Here is a 21,067-nt window from a genome sequence, read left to right on the forward strand (position 1 = left end):
ATGTTAATTGTATTACACCCACACTTTGCCTTCCCATTTAACCAAATGTAATTACAATAAGCGAGTTGTTGATTTAATTTCACGGATGGTGTATTGTCACCGAGGCTTCCTCGTCATTGCGGGCGGAGGCAGGCCTGCCCTGTGCTCAGGGGAGACCTACAGTTGAATCAGCATTTCAAACGCGCCGAACCATGAGCTTGTTTAGTTTGAAATGGGTGCCGCGCTCTGAAATGTTCCTCAATGGTGGACACCACAAACAGCTAATGTTCTCATGCATGATTTAGTGAGTGATTAGACATCACAAAACCCATTTTCCCAGACCCATCGTCACACCAGTGTTTATCCTGTTACCTCCATTTAGAGGAAGCACAACAGTATCCCACTGCTGTTGCCTTGCCTGCGCCATGTGTGAATATCAGTGGCTTCCAGAGACACTCCTGAGTGCTGTATTAAATCAGCATTAAATCAGTATTGCCTATTAACAATGCCTTGTTAATGCTATGATGTGTTCTCCGTACCTGTTCGCACTCTGAGCATTTCCATAAAGTTTTGCAGCCCATATTTTGTGGTGGCCTTTTAAAAAGGTTCAACTGGAGAAGGTAGTGTTGCAGCTGCTCTGGTAGTCAGGCTATACATGATATAATATGGCAGCCAAGCTCAATGAGACACATTTCCAGTAAACAGCATTTGTCACTTTGTGAGTGCATGTGGTGTAGTTATGAGGCCTTGAAATAGAAAGTGAGAATTACCCCATGGTGGTGCTGCACCAGGAGCCCCGGGGTCCATTAATAACCTGGTGTTCCACTGCATCTTTTATGCCTCTGAGTGGCCCCACTGTTTCTGAAGGGTCTTCGTGAAATAGCCAGAAGCATTGCCTAATTAATGGACTTTCTCACTGCAGAATTAATTGCTTCCTACCATGCAGTCCCAGCCCTTTCAGACAGGGTTAAGGCTGCAGACTTTGATGGCCCTCACAAGAAGAACAAGAAACCGTCAAATCATGAGAGATTGCTGCTGAGGCTTCGGAGACAGAAGCAGAGGAATGAATGTGGGCAAAGTGAGGAAGATGTTGAGGGTGTGTGGGAGTGTGTGTTTATGTGTGTGTGTAAAAGGGGGAGAACGGGAGTGGTTTGCGAGGGAGGGGGGTGAAAGGATGATTGAGACAAGCAATCAGTCCCACTGCAGGGAACAGAGGGCAGGCAGGGGGCTGATGCCTGTGGTTACACTGCTAAGTGTGTCGGTCTCTCGCTTTTTCCCTCGCACGCGGATCAATAGATGAGTGGAGTGCGGCTTGGAGGTTCTGGCACACACTCTGACACGCCTTCTTAATCCACTGTGTGATAACCTGTGCCATGCCGATGTATACCGCACAGGAGATGAGCGACGGGAGAATGCAAAATTCACCCTGCTGCACGGGCTCCAGGGCAGACTGCGAGGGCTTTACTTTCATTAGCCCAGGGATTCAGATTGCTTGGTTGCTGTGGTAACGGATTTCTTTGCATCTGTTCAAAGAAACACGAGCTATACCACATGTGTTACTGTTGTCTGTTTGGTTTTGTGCTGTTAACGTATGTCTGTTCAACAAAGAAGCCGGAAAGATTCCCTTTTAATAACATTTTTTAATATAAACATTCAATAGAAGCCTCCCACTCTCAGAAAAAAGACGTTCGCTCCGTATGTGCTGGAAGGATTTTTCCCTCAGCCCGAAAATTAATCTGTCAGACAGCTAAGATTATCGCCCTATCTCTCTGTGCTCAAACATGGGAAATGTTTATGATAAGTAAACATTATCACAGATTTAATTAACAGATCCCACACTCGCATTGATCCATGGGAAATATCAATTGCACTGGTGTATTTAATTAGTTTATATCTTTGCCCTTTGTGTCACTGGGGTTGATAGAGCGCCATGCTCTGCAAATTAATCTTCATCAGCAGAAGACTTGAAACAAAAGCATGATTGGAATAAAGAAATTGAGAAACTGAACCTCCCTACTTAGTATTCCGACCCTACACCTTCACAGATGATGTTGTTATATTTAGTTATTGTACAGTAGCTGAGCCTGAGTACACAGCAGATAGACCTGACTTTAACCTTTAGCTTGTGGAATGTCATTATTGATAGCGATTGCCTCTAATTTACACTGTAGACGAATAAATTGCAGCAAAGTGGATCATTTTGTTGTCAAAACATTAAAAGTGATGTTGCCATGATGTTCTAAATATGACTATAAAGAGCCATAAATGTTAAATTGCTATCAAAAAATGTAGCTTTGACTGTAAGAAGACCTTAAATTGTGGTGGACATGGATGCAGAACTTGACTCAGATAAGTACCAACTGGACTCACTGTTTGTTCAGGTAAATTGCAATACTATCATGGGGGACTGTTAAGCATTTTAGAGGTCCGGCGTGGAGGATTTAGGGGGAATAATATTCATAATTATGTTTTCATTCGTGTGTAATCACCTGAAACTAAGCCGTAGTCCACACATACGCAGGTATTTTTGGAAATAAAAAGAAAATATCCGTCCAGTTGAGCGTTCAAGCACCGTTTCAGAAATGAGCTCCGTCCATAAAACACGCCATATCCCATGGCCAGTCACATACATAAGGCATATGTGTGCCATTTGAAACAGTAAGCAGATTGTAAACTCTGGTCAGCTGCTTAGCTACAGAAAATACCTTGAACGAGGCAGTGACTGCTCTTCACAGACTCTTCAAGGACAACCTGTCAGCAAAACATTGTAAGCACCCGGGTTTGTCTATTGTATTATCAATGTCTGTTTGTGTCTTTCTAAATATAACGTTACACAACATAACATCCATTCCGTCACCCTACAAATGTGTGTCTGAGTCATTGTTTCCAAAAATCTCTGTTTCTGCCCTTCCAGACGTAAACAACAGAGATTCACCCTGGAAGGAATTCTCTTTTGAAAAAGTCTGTTTTCAGCCACCTAAAGTGATTCGTACGTGTGTACGAAGGATCAAAACACATAGAAAAAGCTTTAAGAAGTACCTGTGTACGTGTGGAGAGGGCTTAAGAAATGTGTTGTCAATACCTCCGAATGAATTTTGTACAGCCGTGTCTCTGCAGTGGACCAGAATGGACAAACTAGTGAGGGCCTTTCTCGTTTTTAGTCACTGCCCTTGGAAGGGGAAGGTGAGATGAGATGTATTCGGTTGGTTGCAATCTGAACCTCACTGCAAGTCTGCACGTCTGTTCAATCAGGCTCAAGTGAAACTTCCCAGGTGAGCTCATGGTCCAGCCAGGTGTGTGTGTTTGTGTGTGTGTGTGTGTGTGATCGTTTGACCTTTAACAGTGAAATGACATTTCTGACTCCTGCATGTTTTCTGTTACTCTCTTCAGCTGTTTGCAGCACACTTGTTTTGCTGTAGAGAATAATATGATAAGGTTGTCCCCAGGTCTACAGTGAACTCAGGTGATGAACATGAGTCCTGTTTCTGGTACAACTCACTGTTATAAATGTTAAAAAGTGTGGGAACCAGACTTCACTGTTGCCTTGTGCCTCCTGTTTGTCAATTTAATGCAGTATAAACGACTTATAGATTGCTTCAGTGAAGATACAGTCACCTGTTACCTTTGACACCAGCCTGAAGCAATTTTAAGAACAGACACTTGTGGAAAATGTTTTTTAATTCTGTGAAATCTGAATATTTTGTGATTGTCTCCTGACAATGTTTTTGTATGAGGGTGTAGAGACGTGGAGAATATATTATCTGTGCTGTTGTTCTGTTTTTAGGGAATCTACTTTGTCAAAATGTCTCGGCAAGTGTTCAGATTTAATTTTCTCCAGCTCTTCTGTCATGAAGCTCTATCACGTTTGTTTTTTATCCGTTAAAGATGTTTATCTACACGCTGAAAATATGTGCATATTGTTTATTTTGCTTTGCTGTTTTCCTGCAGGCGGACTTTATATTGAAACAGGTACTTATGAATGAAATTAGGACTATATGCCACACTGCAGGCAGTGAAGACTGTTATTTATGTAGGTGTGTGTTTGTGTGTGTGTGTGTGTCATATCACTGCTTTCTTGGCAGAACTAGGCCTCATCATCCGGAGTACGTTTTGCAGTCCTCTGTATGTGGAAATTCATACTCCAAGCCTTTTTCATTTGACTAATTGACGGCCGACATGCAAAATAACCAGTTCATTGTATTGCCAGAAATATAACTTATGGTTTTGATTTTTATTTTATCCGACTTGCCGGCATTAGTGGCTTGGCTGCAGCCTGCTGCCTGTGTCGACAAACTTCCGCTTTTTGACACTAATTGGTATATATTGGGAGCCACAGTAAATCCCATGTCCCAGGCCCCTACTTGTAATTACCATTAGGGGGCTGACATGAAGCTTTTTTTCAATCTTTTAGTCGGTAAGTCCTATTTATGGTAAATTCAATATGATGTGAATAGGCAGAAATCAGAGGACAGTGTAACAGGAGAGACAAAGAATAAAACATGTACAGTTTTCTCTCCTGTCTTTCATTTTCTAGAATTAAAGAATGATGTATTATAGTGACTTTGACCCTAAAACTTGACTAAATGAAATAAATATTAAGATATTTTTAGGGTTATTTTCTACAATTTGTGACCAGCCAGACAAAAACAAAACAAACCGAGGCGGGAATGCAGTGTAGGAGTGTTATGTTTTCATGTGTTTAGGTTGGAATTATATTGTAAATGAAGAAGTCGAAATGTGTGTGTAGTCGTGTGCGTGTGTGTGGGTGGGTGGGTGTGTGTGTGTGCCTGTAGAGTCGAGTGGCCTCCGTGTCGGTTTTTTGGTGCCGTTTTCAATTTAAGTCTGTGCTTGTCATTTGTTCACCGTTATTCATCATCATTACGCCGTGGCAAAGACTGAAGGTTAAGGCTAATTTGTGTTCTCTCACATTCACTTTCTCTCTCTGTCCTTCTCCATGTATCCCGGTCCGTCTCTTAAATCAGTATCCAGATCCATTTTTACTGACTGACAAATTCAGCAGGAGAAGCCAGCATACCAAGACCGAACATTATTTATGCTAATCTAATAATTAGCTGAAGAAAGTTGATGATTACTCTGGGGTAGAGGAAACCACTGGACCTGCTGCCCCACCCCGCGGCAATCTGCCCTCAATTAAAGTCTTTTAATATGTGACCTCACACCTCTTTGTATCCTGGCAGGGGCTCGCTGAGGGATAGACAGCCCGCAGACAAACCCCCCCCACCTGAAAAAATGAATTATTAAAGAACACTCTACAACTTGAGATGACTGTAAATATAAATGACTGAATGATTTAAACTCTAATTATAATTATCTAGCCCATTCGTCGCAGTCACCTTGTTCAAAGCAGTCACTTTGGATGTACAAGAGGTCAAAACTATACAAAAAATTAGCAATATCTTGTATCTTTGATATAAAGCATCATCAGATTAAGGTTTCCTTAAAAAATGACTTGTGAAAAACGTAAACTGACAGTTTATTTCAGTTTATATACATGAAGCATAATTTGAAACATGTAATTTACCCTCTATTGTCAGTATTTTCGCAAAATGACATGAAATCTGTCCACTACAACGTACACATTTCACGTTTATTAAGACATTTCTTGACCCTGGAGGTATGTATCCATGCAGATTTGTCTCCTGGTGGGAAAACAATGTGTGTGAATGAAACTCTTTGTCGCAGTGCTCAAAAGATCAAAAGACAAAATATGAAAAACCGACACAGATGCAGTGCAAAAGCCAGTGATTTATGTAAAGACACAACACACTCCAAAGCTATTCATTCCCGTCCTTCATCATTTTCACAGCTTCTTGCTCCGTATAAACATGTTTTGTTTGTTCTAAACATTTCATTCAGATGCATTCATGCTTGAGGGTGCACTTAAGAGTAAAATGTATATCTTTTTTTTAAAACACAAGGTTATACCTTTTTTCCCCATTTCTCTTTAGAGGGGTGAGTAGGTAATGGAAAAAGGGTAATATCAGGCATCAGTGAAGTATCTTTGTGGCCAAAACAGACATATAAAATGTTCCAACCTTGCTGCTGTGTGTCAGTGCAAGCTCATATAACTGGGCCTTAATTGCACCCATCCCTGTTTGCTACAGAAAGAGGGAGCAAAAAGTACTCTAACAAACAAACCCTTCAATCCACTTCAGCTAGTCAGTCTGATGTATTTTGCCTTGGAGGAAAACTACACATATAAAGTGTTGCTTATTCCAACGTAACATATGCAAACAAACCAGGAAGCAAATTTTAGCAAGCTGTTAAATTTCATGCACAATTTAGTTTCTGTAAATTGAAATTTATGATTACAAAATTGCATAATGGGAGCACTTTGGCAGATTTGCCCGGCGCCTTGTCAGAGGTGCACCTGTTGTAAGGCTCAGAGATGTGAGTGCCGAGATGGCGCATACACCAGGCAAATCCATTATTATAACTCAAGCATTTTTCCTGCTGGGACTGACTCTCACTGCTGATTAAGTGCGGGTTTAATCACTGTTGAGACCCTGTGTTGGCAGTAGGCTACCTGGCCTCCCCTCCTACAACAGGGAATAAGCCTCTGGCTGATTATAACATTCTCATGCTAATAACACCATTCAAATTACATACCTGAGGTGGTGAAATGTATTTCTGATTAATTTGCATGGTTTTGACATAGCTTGAAGGAGAGTTTACAGCTGGGCTCAACTGTGGGGGTGAGATGCAGGCTGTCAATAAGCACAACAGCAAAACAAGTTGATAAACCACAGCGACATTAGGTCAGCACCCACCTTTTAGAAAAACACTCAAACAAGTCTCTCTTTTTTTTTTTTTTTCTATCAGGAGAGGAGAACTCACCAGGATGGTTATGGGGAGAGGACGAAGGAAAGACGATGGCCCCGCTTTGGTGTCCGCTGCTCGCCAGTCACATGCCTGTCTTTGCCACGAAGTCACCTGAGAGAAAGGTAAATAAGCCGCGACCGTTACATGAGCATTTCTTGATGAAATCAGTGCAATACTTAAAAAGCACTAGCTTCTTTTTTTACTCCTCACACTTCACAGACACTCTCTCACATAAGAAGGGAGACGTTAAAGGACTCATTCACTATAGATGATCAATGCAAAACAGCTAGTATAGTTTACTGTATATGTCAGTAAACACCAGAAGACTATACCTGGGCCTAGCGCTAATAGGAAATACAGTTACTGTTCAGCCTACTTGCAAAGAAAAAAATCCTTTATTGAATTAATGGACATGCCTTAATAAATGATTTTTAACTATATCAGAGTGCCTCAGACCTTCAGCCTACAGGTACCATGGACTTTCTTTGCAAGTAACGTGGACAGTCACCTGATACTTCATCGCTGCATCAATCCATTTCTTAATCCTGCAGCACTTGCCTTATTTTATTTTTATTTTTTTCCATTTTCTTCTATATACCTGGGCCTAGGTTTGGCCATATGGATACATTCAAGGCAATCAGAGTATATCATTTGTATCGCGGAGTTGCAATGTTGTTATATATTCTAATACAGTAATTCTTCTGTAAATTCAATAGAGAAACCACTTATATAAAAAACAACTAGGAAGGAATGTTTGTAAATAATGCAGCAAGTAAAATACTTAATCACCTTAATTCAAAAATCATGTACATTTGTTATAGCAGAAAGTAATCCTGCTGATTAACTTGTAAGAAATTTTAGGGGTACATATCTCACCGTAACTGGTATGGCAACACCTCTTATACACTGTAATCAGATTCCTGACCTTTTTGAAGTGAAGTCAATTTTTTTACATTTACGGTGTAGTTGACAAGTTCAAAACACTATCTGGTCCCAGCTTAGAAGAAAACCAACGCGTAATAAATTGAATGCAAAACCAAACACCGACTGCAAATAATCAAGATAAATTTATATATAAAAAATGTAAACATAAAATAAACTGTACGTTGACTCATGACTGATAGTGTGCCTTTCAGTGTTGAAGCACTACTGAAGGATTCGGTATAACCGTTTGAAGGAATTCTGCCTCTCAGTACTCTCGCTATGATCAGTGTCCTTCAGATGTATGCACAACATTAAAAGTAATATATCACTAATAATAACCGGTGAAGTATTTAAGAATAAACAAATGGATGACATTTTCAATTGGATAATCTTCCTGTTGCTGTCAGTTTAAGGTTTCAGATAATTGCGTCTCACTGAGCTCATTATCTGTACTCAAACTGCTAAGATTTGACGTGTTCATTGTTTATAAACTGGCAGTGTTTATACTCAGGAGGCAAAGTGCCTCCTTTTGGATTAATCTGTCAAAGCAATTTGACTTTCACTGACGATAACTTCTCCTCTGAAGGGGCCATTAGTCCATAGTGGAGGTGAAATCTTTATTTTAATGACGCTTTGGTTGAAAGGGATCAAAGTGCCATTTAACACAGTCCTTTCCCATTCAAAGCTATCAAAGCCCGCTTGCTTCGCCCTAACAGCTAAAAATACATTGTCTCAGTGATGATCTCACTCAAAAATACCTACACTAGTGGAATTACAAGGTGACATGAGAGCACCCCCTCAAGATGCTGGCTGAAGGCTTTCGATCAATACAAGCTGTTAAGACCTAGAAGCCTCCAATAGATCAAATGGTCAGCACAGGTGAGGGATAGACTAAAAGGGTTTCAGAAGTCAGTGGAAATGGTACAAAATCAATTTGCAGGGGCTGAAAGATGATATTTCCGAGCACATTTTCTAACACTATAATGTGGTTACGGGTCTTACTGAGCAAGGTGTGTGATGGGGGTAGCCAAATTACCATGGCCACCAGGGGAGGATGTTATAAAGTGATCATGCAATTATCTTAATGGGTGTAGGACACCCAAGCATAAATCAATGTTCCAACATTAGATTAAGACCCATACACCAACTCATAGTCTGTTAGCCATGCGGTCGAGAGAGGAAGGTGAGTCGAAAAAAACAGCAGCTGGAAGTGCGGAAATTGTAGCTTTGACACGGTGGGCAGGGCCGGTGGGGGGGCGGGGTATTTCCCAAAAGACTTTGCAGACGTTCTGGAGTATTCTGCAAAAGTGTGTTACACCTGGCTGGAAGTGGAGCCAAGTCAATTAATATATTTTGAGCCAGTGGGACCTTGCAGTCTCTGAGGGTCTCCTCATATTCTCCAAACAAATGAAGCACCTGAGCCCGCCAGTGAAGGGCATGGCGGCCATGTCAGTGAGGGATGTGGTCTACCACGAAATTGTTTGGCTTTTTTGTCTTCTGGAAACTCATCATGTGACTTTGCTGTAAAGAGCTGTGATAGTCGCTCTTGTTATTATGGCTAATGTGAGATTGTGGCAAGGGGAAATGTTTGGCTTGCATTGCTGTGTGTCCATGTGTGTTTTCCTGCTTATATGTATGTGCTTTAGTTGCATATTTCTCCGTATTTGTTTGACTATATACTGCAGTTGGGAATTTCTGTGCATCACAAAAATGGGTATTTGATAGGAATGGGGGCCTGGGTATCAGAAAGCTGAAGAGGTAAGCAGTAGTATTTCTTTCCCTTTTTTGACTAAAGAGAAGGTAGCATTAAATAGAGTGACTTTAAGTCCTTCATGCAGAGCAGACTGTGATTAGGGGCTTAACTCAGCAGCAGCCCCCCTCTCCCTCTCTGTGTCTCCATCTTCGCCTCAGCCACTGCCTTTGGGACACACACGCCTCTCTGTGCCAAAGCTCCGCAGCATCTCTTTCTCCAGCTCTTGCAGCTTCTCTTGGCAGTCTGAGTTACAGTGAGTAGAAAGGATGAAGAAAAGGAGGCAAAAAAAGAAATCCCAGATTAAAAGAGATGTGGCCGAAGGGGCCGAAGCCATTTCCTGCAGAAAATAAAGTTCTAAAGCAGCGTAGCATGAACAACACGCACAGGTCACCTAAGGGAGCTCAACCCACTGCTGGCTGCGTGCCGCTCTGTGCGCCCCGGTCCACTCGGTGGGAGCTGTGGAGGGCTACTGGGCGAACTCGTTAGGCACCGGAGATAAACCTTATCACAAGTCTGCTGAGTGAGAACAGCGGGGGCAGACTGAGTCCTCTCAATTTATCTCTTTCACTTTCTCCCCCGCTCTCTCTTTCTCTCTCTCTCTCTCTCTCTCTGCCACACACACACACACTCACAGAATCAGGTGCTATCTTGGTGAATAGACAAACCACATTCTGATGGTCCTTGTGTTTAAAGAGTCCGTGCACGCTCCTTTACGGTGCCCTCTCTGCCATCCTGAAAGATGAAACAGAGCAAGTTTGGCAGGTGGCCCAAAGGGAGGGTGTGAGGTAGTTGGGTTAAGGGATTAATAGGGGATACTATAGCAGAAAGGGTAACAGCTGAACCGTATCTCTATACAGTAAAGTCAGCTGTGAAATGGAAACGATAAATACCATTTTCTGCACAAGTGGCATGTTGATGTCGCATGATGTTGATGTGAGCAGGATTGATGCCTTTAATTGCTCAGAATTTGACTGAATCATTGACTGAAACGTTTTAACCATTTCGATCACTGGACAACCGTTTAAAATATTTCCTCAAGGATAAACGACAAACATTAACTCCACATATCTTTAATTTACTGGGTTATAAAAATTCAAATTAATACATTTGGGTTTTGTCACCTTGGGCTCTGCTCATCTGTGATGGATGTTTTATAGACTAACTAGGGTTGCAGCGATATACCAGTTTTAAGGTGTACAGTGTTATGAAATCTGTCGGTTATCATTATGTGTGCATTTGCTTATATGCGGTATTGAATTCTACTATATTAGTGGCGTAAAAATATATTTATTTAAAGATTCAAGCAAGTTTCATATCTGTCAGGACATGGCATTTTGTGACATTATAATAAAGTATATGTTTAACCAAAAAAAACCCTCTGGTTTAGTTCTGTTAAGGGCCACTGTAACTTCTACTCCGACTACTAGGTTTGCTATTGTACCGTAAGAATCTCACGCCGTTGCAACCCTACTTACTTAATTTTGACAATGCGCATTTCTACTAACCAGGGATATGTTGAAACTTTACATTCGACATGTTTAAACTTTGAGGTTCTTCATTTTCGTTTTCATATCGTGACAAAGCTGTGCTTATTGTCTGTTAGGCTTCAGCACAAAAACCAGTTGGTGAGAAAAGGAAATCATGAATTTTGATCTTGACGAAGGCCAGAGGGCTGAAACATTATCTAATTAAAGAAAACTGCGTGTGGAGTGTGAAATACTTTTTTCACTTTCTAGAGTGAGGAAAAGATCATAATTTGGCTTAGGTGGCTCTGTTGCCACTAACATGACTGTTAAATGTCCCGACATCTCCTCAAAAACATCCAATGATCTTGTGCGTACAAATGTTAAATCAGTGGTCTCTTGCTTGCCATCTCGACTAGCCGTCACGCCACAAACACACCGTCGCCCTCCTGACATGAAAGTCAGCTCGAATACATGTAATTTAACATCATGTGACACACTGTAGACATTTTGACATCTTATATATGAAGCCGTGAAACTTAAAACATATCCCTGGTTTGCAGAAACTTATGTATAAGTAGTTAGTTGCAGACCTAAATTAAACACCCGGTATTGTATTTTGTATGTCAACTCACTGTCCATAGTAGAAAAATAGAAGAATAATATTTACTTTTTCCACTAAAAGCTCTAGGCGTTTTGTCATCTTGGATTGAAACTGCAGACAATGCAGTTATCTAGAACTCAACAGCATCCACTGTTTCTTTCATCTCCCTGTTTGACTGTATGAGCCTAACAGAGTCTCAGCTGTTTCTCTCAGTTCTGTGGCTGTGTTAGTCTGAAGCCTGGAGACCAGTAATGGATGTATTTATGAAACCCAATAACCTGACAGCTGAGCAAGCTGTAAAACAACATTTGATGGCGTCACCTAGTGCATTGGGAACTGAAGGGCTTAAATTATGTGCCTCTCTCTGTCTAGGACACATATTTTCCTGTGTGCTATATTTCTTTAAAAGTGTTCATTCAGCAATACGAAGAAGAAGATCAATGCGGGGGTTCTGTCCCCGATCTAAACAGTCTCAAAGAGGTGCATGTGCATACTGTACGTGCTGTATTTTACAGTGAGGGGGACAGGAATCCCTTGGCCGCATAATGATTCACAAACGCCTCATATCTCCTCCAGTAGGAAAGCACCTCTTCCTCTGCAACTCTAAAAGGTTCTTAAAGATCCGAGGCTACAAAGACTTTTGAAATAGTAAAGGAACATGTTTCCAGACTCCAGTTTATGAGGCATTAGGCTAGGACAGGGTTGAGGATGGCTGCTATGCCAGAGCTCTTATAATACCTTGGGGGATTTCATCATGTATGCTTTGAAGTGCGGAATGACAAACTGGAAAAGGGTTTGGGCTGCATCAGGGTTAGCTTCCTTTCTCTTTTTCTGAGAGGATTAGCTTCTGTGTCTCAGCTCAGAAAAACCGCAAAGCCTGGCCACATCTCAGCCTAATACACTCAGGAAGTTTACACAGATCACACAGATCACCATAATTATTTATTTATGTACTTAGGGAGGTCTTTTTTTTCCCCATTTTTGGAGTGGCTGTGATTCGTTCTTAAAATCCATTAAACACGTTATAGGTCATTTCTGTCTTTGTCATCTGGTGAAATCACTCTGGGGTCTGTGCTTGTTTACTGGACTAGCGGGGGCTGTCGGGGTCATGTTGTGCATGTCCCCCTCGTTCGCTGTGCCATCCATCTTCCCTGCTGATGGAGTGATAAGAGAACCTCACTGTGCATTCAGCCGCCACATGAAAGTGAGCGCATGTACAGAAAATTAGCTGGTTTGAGTGCCAAACGCTGCATTCATAGTAGTCTGCTGAGTGACTGATTTACGGAACATAACGACTCAAAGCTCTTACAGCAAAGATGAAGGAAGGGCAACAATACAGATGAGATATATCTGATGAAATATGGATTAAATGGTAAAAGGACAGTGTGAAAAGGTGGCCTTCTCCTGATGCAACACCTTGATGATTTATTTCCTCTCCCTCCTCCAGCCAGTATTTTTATTCTAATTTTTTTTGAGGCAAAGTCATCAAGTTTACACCTTACGCAATGCTTCTCCCTTTGTTTTTCTTGAAGGTCGTTCGCTACCTTTCAGAGTAGCAGATATCAGCCACCTCTCTGATTTGTCGAGAATAGACGCAATAGCATGGATTAAAAGCTCGTTCTTACCACGAATCCACCGGGGTGTAGCAGCTCCCTTTCTAACTCTGCAGTAATATCCTTCTGGCAAACAGAAAAACACAAACAGCGGGATGGTGCATGTGCTTGAGACTGTTTGGAGAGTGCACGCAGTTCTCTCTCAGACCCTGTCCTCATCAAGATTAGTTTTCTTTGCTTACTAGAGAGTTTGGATAATCTACAGCATGAAGGCTTTTCTGTGACTATCAGGGTCAAATGAATCGTGATGATGACCAGCACTGCTGACTGTGCTATGCTCTGTTTCTACCATTTGGCTGTTTTGGCTCCATCATCATTTCCGCAAATGATGCTCAAATCTCTTGCCAGTGTGCCATTAGAGGCTACCCACCAGCTTCTTAATTTAGGGGACATGTTTTCTACTTTGCTTCGATTTAAATCCACAAAGTATGAGTTTATAGAAAGGAGTTTTTTCACAATGTTTGATTTCTGTTGCACGGCTGGCATTTTAGATTTTGGAGACTTCCTTTCATAGCAATAGATCCTCATCAAACATCAAACAAGTTTTCAGGAAGTTTTCAGGAATTGAGGCAGAATCTGATGTGGCGTTGTTAAAAAAAAGTCAATATCGATACTTTGACTTCAAAGCTGGTTCCTGAACAATATTTTTTTCGATCACCAATTTTAGGAAATCCGTTTTAACAAAAGATTGCATAACACACAAACATGGTGAGCCCAGTCTGTGACTGTAACTCAGTGTTTTTCCTGCATGCGTCAAGACAGCCAGTCAGCTGCACTATTCAATCTTGGCACAACAAGTATGCTGGATGCCTATTGGCTCACTGATGCTGATGAGATTAACTCCTGAGGTATTGAAATTTGGTATCGAATGAGAAGAAATCTTTCGATGCTCGATAGTATATGCCATAAGAGTATTGAATTTCGATACCCAGCCACAGTGGCATCCTCTACCAAAATCGACAGGTGCTGCCTCCAATATAAATTCATAAATACTTACATGCTAACACATCATGTCCTTTGTTTCTCTGCAGAGATGTATTTACTATGGAATTCAGCATAACATATCTCTTGATTAATTTTTATCTGATAAACTGTGTTTATGTCTGTGTTCAGACAAAAGTAACTAACCTCAAATCTAGTTGTAAGTTATGGAGCCGCTCAAAGAAGCTATTCAAACATCCCCGGTTCTCTCCACTGCAGCTCATCCCCTGAGTTCAGAGGGGGCAGACAAGCTTTTGGCATGCAGAATCAGAGAATGCAGGGGAAAGTGTCAATCTAATTTCTCTGTGTGAAGCTGGATCACAGCAGACCTGTCGCCGGAGCTGATACGGCATGGCCCTGCTGGTCAGCGCGGCTCAGCTCAGGAAAACCCAACTCCAGACACACCAAACCTGTCACTGTCACAAATACAGGGCGCAGTGACAGCACACAAGCTCTGACTGCTTAACACTCGCGATCAAAGAGGACCTCTCGCTGAGGTCAGGGCAGAAGTCAAACTTTGGCATTCGCCGAGTACAACTCTGAGGGAGTTGTGACAGTTTCCAACATCTTGGCTAATGTACCAGGAGTGTGCAGAGGTCAGGCTTTCTTCTTTGTAGATCTGGATCTGTGCTATGTGCTCTGCCAGGGCAAAGCAGCATCAGCAGCCAGGTTTATTGAACTCAAGTGATGGTTAGAAGATATTTTAAGCAAAAGGCAGCAACTGTTAGCTGTGCCGCCTCTCTTTGCAATAAATTCAAGTCCTTTGTCAGCCACAGACATCTTAAGCAGATGTTAAGACCAAAGATACAAATTGTTCAGATCTTTTTAGATATGTTTTTTTGTTAATAGTAGATGATGTTGTACATGAGAGCATAAGAGTTACACTTTGAACGGCTGCCATGCTTGCCAACAGTACAGTCCTTTTCTCTGTGGGACTTATTGGCTAGGACAGCAGAACTGATTGTGCTGGCAGCACAGTAGGCAGCAAGGTTGCTGCTGTGTGTGTATTGAAATGAAGAGAGTTGTATTGAAATAAATAGTGCAAACACCCAAGAGGCTGTGTTAGCATCAGCATGCTAATATAGTCATGTCATCATTACATCCTGTGTACCTAAGCTGTTAATTAATTTACCAAAAAGCCGGGTTGGGGACGGTGAAAAGGATTTGTTGCTGTAATGACAGGATCAAGGTGGTTTTACAACTGCCGAGCCTGGTTTTCACAGTCAAGTGTACTAAACACATCAATTTACTGGATGCAAGTTCAGTCTTGTTTTTGTAATTTACATGGTAATTACATAGTAGTTACATGCTCACACATAAGCCTGGCTTCCATCGTATGCACTTCCTTTTTCCCTCATTACTCTCCTTACCAATAGAGGGCAGCGCAGTGCCTGTGTATATATATTTATATATATATATGAACAGGGTAGACACACCCACCTCTTGACAGCGAGGTCATTCACAAAGGGCCTGACTGTTGCTGTGACAGTTAACATACTAATTACAGGGAATCATAGACACTCTAGCAATGCCTCAGAGTGGAGTCCTCCTTCTCTGGCCCTGGGTTTCTGTTCACTCTGTACTTGTCAAGATAGCATGCAGGAACAAATTATGTACCCAGAAGGGAAATCCTGCAGATCTGCTAAATGTGCTAATTCGGTCACATTCTTCCTCCGTGATTATACATCAATGTGTAGAGGACGATAGGCAAATACTGCATCAATTCAAAAGGAGAGGGAAGAAAGCCTTCTCTCTCCTTTGATTTCCTATTGTGCCAAAGCAATCCTGTGTGCTGCAGTGATATGTTCTCTCCTTATTCTCTCTTCTGCTAATTAGTCTTCCTGCTACTTGCTTTCAAGACATGGACGACCACCGCTCCGAACGCTGCCGAGTTTATTGTTGTTGATAAGATGATACGAGATTTAAGGACAGGCCGTCGTTACCTTTTGCTGTCTTTTAAAATAAAAAAAAAAAGTGTTTTTCACACGCTGAATGTTGGAACTTGTAAGTTGACTTCATCTTTGCTTTTTCAGTTCTGCTACGAAACGCCAACTCTTGGGTTGTTCTGTACAAGACAATTAAATCATAGCTAGAAAATAACACATTTCAAACAATATCAAAATACCAGCTTGAAACGAAGGGCCTAAAGTGCGGTTGTTGAACAACCAGATTAGTATTTGTGAAACAGTTGTTTGTTGTTTCTATGTCTGTCTTATGTTATGCCAAACAGGCCACCATAGAATTTGGATCCAAGCATTGTAAGGGGCAGATTCAAATTTGGGAGGTGCTCCTTGATGTGCAGAGCTTCCTTGGCAAAAGTAACTGCACCCACCACATGGCTCAGACTGAGTTGTGTCAGTTTGTGTCTTTGAGGTGGGTAAAGATCCGCCCTGTGCGGATGTCTCCTGTCCCTGGCAAAAAGGGAAGGGAAGATGGAGGAAGTGATTGACTACACAGAGAAGTTTTGGCCCGGAGTCCTTTTTTGAACCCATTAATGCAGGGGCAGTACACTGCTTTCATCCAGAGTTGGAACTGCCATGGCCGCAGGAGTCAGCGGTGTGTGGGGATCTGTGCGTGTGCGTGTGTGTGAAGAGGGGGCATAGCGACACAGCGAATTTGCATCACATTTGTTGGGCGTGTTGCAATCGTTCAGCTAGGAGCGGTGAAGGACACGAGGAAGAAAATCTCAGTCGAGTCATGAATATGAGTTTGTGATGTCCTACCAATGTCAGGCTGTGGCTCTGAGCAGTGATATGCAAAACCGCTCTCCAACTTCATTCCACTTATTGCTGATATGATCTGTGGCATAGCCAGAGGAGACAGGGAATCGTTACTGTACAGACAGTGGTTATTAAATTGAGGGGAAATGTCCTGAGCCGGTTTTAATAATAAGCTGATAGCCATATGGTTTTGCCGCAAGTCCCGAACACCTCTACAGGACCTGAAACGTGCCCATCAAGAGTTAAAAATCGGACTGTCTACTCAGCCCTCTCGCGCAGATGGTTTAATCTTATTGTCTTCAAATGACTTTGAATATTCCGAACGTAACGCGGGCCTGCGAGCACAGCAGGTGGTTGGCCCTTTGATCTCTGCTTGTAGATGCTGGTGGAATTTAAATCACAGGGTGACATCCGGCTCATGAAATCATAACATGAACAGCAAGTTTCAACTTTGATCTTGTTGTCATTTTGTATTTGGTTCATTAGAGAGGATGATGTATTGGAAAACAGATAATGAGCAAACAACATTTTGCTGTGCCCGTATGGCTGTGTGAGACTGTGGGTGTACACGAACAATGTGTGTATAAGGGCTTATATAGCATACTTGACTCCGTATATACACTCATTTTCCAGCTGCAGGATCATTTCGGAGGATGTGTTGCATTGCATTATACAGACAGGTGTTTCTGTGGCTCAGTCTACCCCTCATATGGGGCTTTTCCACACACGTGCTGGCTTGGCTTGAAGTCTGTGCATCGGCCCATTGCGGCAGGGATTTGCATGTCCATTACAACGGGGCTACCCGGTTGAATGTGTCTCTTTAACTAATGATGAGCTTGTCTTGAGTTGAAAAGGTTTTAAAGTATCGGACTCATCTGTAACTGTGATTAGTGATCAAAGGTGCATCCGTAAATACTCTTCCCATTTGCATTATTAGCTAGAAAATAGCCGCTAACAAAGCACTGCAAATCCGATGATAAACACATTTAATTTCCTATATTATTCCCTATTTAAAAGCTCGTGTTAGGTTTTCATCAGCAGAAACTTAAAACAACTCCTTTGCAGCTGAAAGCGAAGATGATGAAACGGTAAAATAAAGCTGATATCTGAAAGTACAAACAGGGACGCAGGAGAGAAACTAAACTTCAAACCACAGAGTGTCAGTTAGACGCTACAAAAGTACTGAGAGCTGAACACACAGAGACTTTTAAAAAAAACACCCTTCTTTGGTCTCCCGTGCACGCATAAGTTGAGTCTCACAACACATGCTCGTTAAAGGGGGAGAAGGGAGCCGATAAGGCCACAGTTGTGAGATGTCAGCGTGTCCCTCTCGGGGCTGCCAATGGAACAACCTCAATTGATAAACGGGATGGACAAAATAATCACCTACCACCAGCTCCAAATTGACCATAATCAACACCTGAATGAGAGTACGACAGAACTTTTGTAATAGATTACAAAGCCAGGTGTATTAAACTGGCAGCTGAATGTATAAGTATTGAGTGCCCACGTTACTTATAAAGTCATTCTGCATGCTATGATCTATGAAAAAGCCTTTGAGTTCTAATCAAGATCTATTTTTTTATTTCCCTTTTATCCATAAAAGGCCAACATGTTCTCTCTCCCACTTAGTCAAATACAGTATGGCAGCTTGGTCAGTGGCCTTAAGCTTCAAACTAAGATGCTCTACCTGCCCTTATAGAGCTAGTTTTGCATGTGAAGAGCTCTGCGGTCATATTTGCAATAATACGTAATGTGCAATGTCCGGTTAGACTTTCAAAATAAAGCTTGCGAACAACCAGTTCACGGTTTGGTTAGGTTTAGTCACAAAAACTAGCTTAGCTTTAAGAAAAGATCATTCTTTGGGTTGAAAATTACTGCGCTCAGTCGATGTAAGTTACGTAAGTTATGTAACGTAACTTGCATCATGTATGTATGTTAACTTTCTCACATAACATAACCTAAAAACAAATCGCCTCTGATTCTTGGTCACAAATGGAACGCAAATCCCTTGGAAGGAAAGTCCTTTGTATCACCGATCCGACTTCCCCAACCCAGTATATGTTTGTCAGTGGCAAAGACAAACCCGGTTAAAAAAGTATGAGACTGCCCTAATTGCCCAAAGTGTATACACTGTATTGTAGCCTCAGTATTTCCCACCTTACAACAAAACAGTTTTTGCATGTTCACTGCTTCTTGCTAAAAAAAGCCTTAATTGAATGTGCTGCCTTTGATAGACGACAGAAATTACCTTTCATGCACACTTCACCTGTCAGTCACGGTGCAAAGTAATGATGATGCAAGTGTGTGAAACCCTAATTTATTACTTAATGTAGAGCAATCACTCCCAACCTTTTTCACATGTGAACACTTAAAAATCACAGCCCTGAAATTGGTAAGACTCAGATTGGGAACAGCTTCTAGGTGTGTCATTTAAGCATAGTTTAGTCCGCTGTTAAGGTCTCATTTTAGGGCACTTAGCTTTTATTTCAGAGTCAGGTGTATTAACTCCGTAATCCTGGTAAAACTGTTGTATGCTTTTACCTTAAGCAGATGAAAACTCATGTCCCTGGCGGTCCTCCTCCTCCTTTTCAGTTACTCCGGTCTGTCATCCTAATTGAACTGATGCTAAATGTCACCTTCTTCTTTTGTTCCTTTCAGATCTCACCAACGGTTTTTCAGTTTTTACATAAATCTTTTTGTGCTCCAGTTGCATTGATTTTTCTTGACATTTCAGTGCCTTTAAGACAATGTATATAAATTATTTCTTCAGCTAGAATTTCTAAGTCGTTTGGGGAGAAATCCATAAGAAATCAAAGACGAAAAGTAGTAATTAGATCTCATATGATAGCAGTTTATGATAGCAGTTTACATAAAAGGTCAAATAAACCAAACGTGATTAACAAACTCAGAGCCCATTTATGTTTTAGCAATGAGGAAACGCCACTCTCCATCAGAGCTTGCCTTCTTGATAAACTGAGCAGCAACTGTGCAAAATCTCTCATGTTAGTACCTTGTTTAGTGTGCATTACCTGTAGCAGTGCACTGGATGTAAGTAATTTCAGGTTGACTGGCAATTCGCTCGGTGGGCCATCTTGCCTGTAGCCTTAGACAGAGGGGCTGCAGTGGGGAGAGAGCGCCAGCACCAGTCAATTACCAGTTAATAAACAGTGGAAGTTTTCTATTAGTGCTTGTTAGTGCGTGTAAAAGATTGTTGGTATGTGGAATTGGGGGAAGGCACTGTGACTATGGAATTAGAAAAAAATACAGCCATATTTTCCCTCCCTGGGTCTAATATACATCACCCGTTTCTCTGTGCGCGTTCCGTTTATGGAGATAATATTTGTGATTTGATTTTCAGCAGGCCATACAGTGCAATATATAGCATTTGCAAACTCATTTTTTCTTTTGAACAGCCCAGAAATGTGTGTGCTCAGGAGTTTCACCTAATGCAGTTCTTCATAAGTGGCTACAGAGCAGTTCTTCCAATAAAGAGAATCCATTACATAAGCATGGTGGAGGCCAAACAATGCAACGCTGGCTGCACTGTGTCTTGTCATTGATAACATTATAGCCCTCTGGTGGATGTGATGCATGGACCCTCTTTGGAGAGCGGTTGTCACAAATCGGATGCGCGGTAAATCCCCCATATATATATATCTGAGAGCAGATTTCACAGTGCTTACAGAGGAATATTGCTGTAAGGGAAAAACAGTGCACCTGAGTAGCCTTGAGAAGTAAAACAACATTAATTGGATTTGGGGAAGTCATCTTTACCAAGGGGACAGCGCACTGACAGCCTGACAGCAAAGAGCATGAATCATTAAAACCCAACTCTGTCATAGTACGCTGCTACCAATAACCGCTGCACCGCCGCATTTGTTGACATACAGAGCCAGGAGCTGTGTGTAACTAGGCAAAAAATTTTCACAGTCACAATAAATGGTCCCATCCATTCTATCCTGCAGGAATGGCTGTAATTACACACATTTTACATTTGTCATACAGAAAAGCAATGGATGCTCCTCTACTAACTATTGCCACCTGGAGCCAGCATATGGGCTGGCGCCCTCTTGGGGTAATGGGTGGGGCGGACTCTCTGTCGACCATTGGGTCATTGGTAACCAGCAGCTGGGAGGCCGCCCTCTCATCACATCAACAAATCTCGCTTTAATTAGCTCACCTGC

General features: G+C 41.8%; 1 protein-coding gene across 1 annotated transcript in view; it reads left to right on the forward strand.

Annotated features, from left to right (window-relative positions):
* The window catches only part of arhgef10la (Rho guanine nucleotide exchange factor (GEF) 10-like a), a 120,199-nt gene that overhangs the window by 65,784 nt on the left and 33,348 nt on the right, over positions 1-21,067 (forward strand). The window contains exon 20 of the mRNA XM_073468882.1: positions 6,823-6,944. Within this exon, the coding sequence (XP_073324983.1) occupies positions 6,823-6,944 (122 nt within the window). The remainder of the gene's footprint in view (positions 1-6,822; positions 6,945-21,067) is intronic.

The sequence above is a fragment of the Pagrus major genome, chromosome 6 (genome assembly GCF_040436345.1).
Source record: "Pagrus major chromosome 6, Pma_NU_1.0".
Taxonomy (NCBI): Eukaryota; Metazoa; Chordata; class Actinopteri; order Spariformes; family Sparidae; genus Pagrus; species Pagrus major.